The sequence below is a fragment of the Nothobranchius furzeri genome, chromosome 3 (assembly GCF_043380555.1).
Source record: "Nothobranchius furzeri strain GRZ-AD chromosome 3, NfurGRZ-RIMD1, whole genome shotgun sequence".
Lineage (NCBI taxonomy): Eukaryota > Metazoa > Chordata > Actinopteri > Cyprinodontiformes > Nothobranchiidae > Nothobranchius > Nothobranchius furzeri.
In genome coordinates this window covers 83,125,979-83,127,748 of record NC_091743.1, presented here as the reverse complement: position 1 = coordinate 83,127,748, position 1,770 = coordinate 83,125,979, and the positions used below count along the sequence as shown (strand labels likewise).

The 1,770-nt window shown below is 41.8% G+C and overlaps 1 protein-coding gene across 1 annotated transcript in view; it reads right to left on the bottom strand.

The window, feature by feature from the left end:
- Nucleotides 1-499: 499 nt before the first annotated feature.
- desmb (desmin b) overlaps nt 500-1,770 on the bottom strand; it is a 9,015-nt gene continuing 7,744 nt past the window's right edge. The window contains exons 6-9 of the mRNA XM_015957997.3: nt 1,647-1,770; nt 1,527-1,570; nt 1,277-1,365; nt 500-616 (exon numbers count right to left, since the gene is read on the bottom strand). The exon at nt 1,647-1,770 is cut by the window's right edge and continues 97 nt beyond it. Of these exons, the coding sequence (XP_015813483.1) occupies nt 575-616; nt 1,277-1,365; nt 1,527-1,570; nt 1,647-1,770 (299 nt within the window). The 3' untranslated portion in view covers nt 500-574. The remainder of the gene's footprint in view (nt 617-1,276; nt 1,366-1,526; nt 1,571-1,646) is intronic.

Genomic DNA, 1,770 nt, shown 5'->3' with positions numbered 1-1,770 from the left:
TTTGAAATATATCAGTTTGTGTGTAATGAATGAATCTAATGTACAAGTTTTTGAATGGAATTACTGAAAAAAATCAACGTTGTCATGATATTCTAATTTTATGACCAACGCCTGATGATTGAGTCCCAAAAATGTCCAAATCAGTTTCATTTCTATGGAAAATTTGCATTTTTCTTATAACCAGTCACCACCAGTCACAGCCCAGTTTCAGACTGGTTTTAGTGCTAATTATTTTGCCCACCACGTTCCTTCTCTTTCACCCTACTTTCATTTCTCTGTCTAACTTTTGACCAAGCATCCTCTCCACTCTGAACCCTGAAACAGAAACACGGTCACATCAAGGAACTTTTAACAGAATGACCCAATAATAATGAATTTATGGGTGCAGAAGAACTTTTATCATGTAAATCCTTTTAGCTTCATCTGGAAAAATGAACCAGTAACAAATAGCATTTAAGAAACTGTCCAATCAAACTGATTCAGGTGGAGATTATCAAGGTCTGTTTTAGATCGGTTTTATTTTGTTTTCTGTCCAGCCGAGATGGAGACCCACGGGATCATTTTTCTCTTCTCGTCACATGTTGTCTTGCTGGTGTTTCATTGACTCGCTGACGACCTGGAGACAAAAACACAAGAGCGTGCCATTTTTGACCGAGGAATGTAAAACTCCCAGAGTGTTGGAGATCTCTGTTTTCCCAGGTTTTGACTTTTGTCAGAACAAGGGAGGACTAGATGAAGAGTTTTTAGGGCAGAATTAACTGAAAATCAGCACCGACCTTCAGTTTGATCAATACAGACCGTTAGCTTAAATGGGACAGATTAAACTGATCAATAGGTGAGAGGTCAGCTAGTTAATCAAAGGTTAAATCACTTTTAAGTCCCATTAGTTACACACTGGTGAAATATATCTCCACGTTTGACCCATCCTGGTGGGGAGAGGTGAGATGCAGCTGTGGTTGCACTCGGGAATTATTTGGTGGTTTGAATCCCCGATCCAACCCCTTACAGCTGAGTGTCAGGCGGGGAAGCGCTGGGTCCTATTTTTAAAGTCTTTGCTATGACCCGACCGGGATTTGAACCTCAATCTCCCTGTCCCGGGGGGACAATGCACCACTAGGCCATTGAGAAGGTGTAAACAACCCAGCTTTACATTTTCAGTAGTGAAATACATTTCATGATTAGGTTTTTGGACTTAATCTTTGGTAAAAAGCAGATCCAGATTTTTACGGCTGTAGCGCTACGGCCGTAACACAGATGTTGTTGGAGTCTAGTTTACCTCTCCATCCCGGGTCTCGATGGTCTTGATGAGGACGCTTTTCTTTGAGTGCATCTCAGAAGAACGCTGCTGGTGTTCAGGACTTGTTTCTGATCCAACACAACCAGATTATGTGATTTTAGACAGTGAAGCTTGAAATCTACATGCAAAACTTAGATTTAGACATTTTGAAGATCCATTTCTACTAAAATCTATAATGTGCTTGGTGTTCTCTAATGGTGCATTCAGGGAATAGTTAGAGAATCTGTACCTCTGAAGCTCAGGGTGGAGTAGTTTTGCATCGGCAGGGTGATCCTGCAAAGACTCACAGCGGTCAGTGAAATCCTTCTGAGCAAAATCTGGTTCTGGTTCATCTTTGTCCTAATGGTACCTGTTCTCCTCCCCTTCCAGCAGCTTCCTGTAGGTGGCAATCTCCACATCCAGAGCCATCTTGACATTCAGTAGGTCCTGGTACTCACGGAGATGACGAGCCATCTCATCCTTCAAGTTTGCAA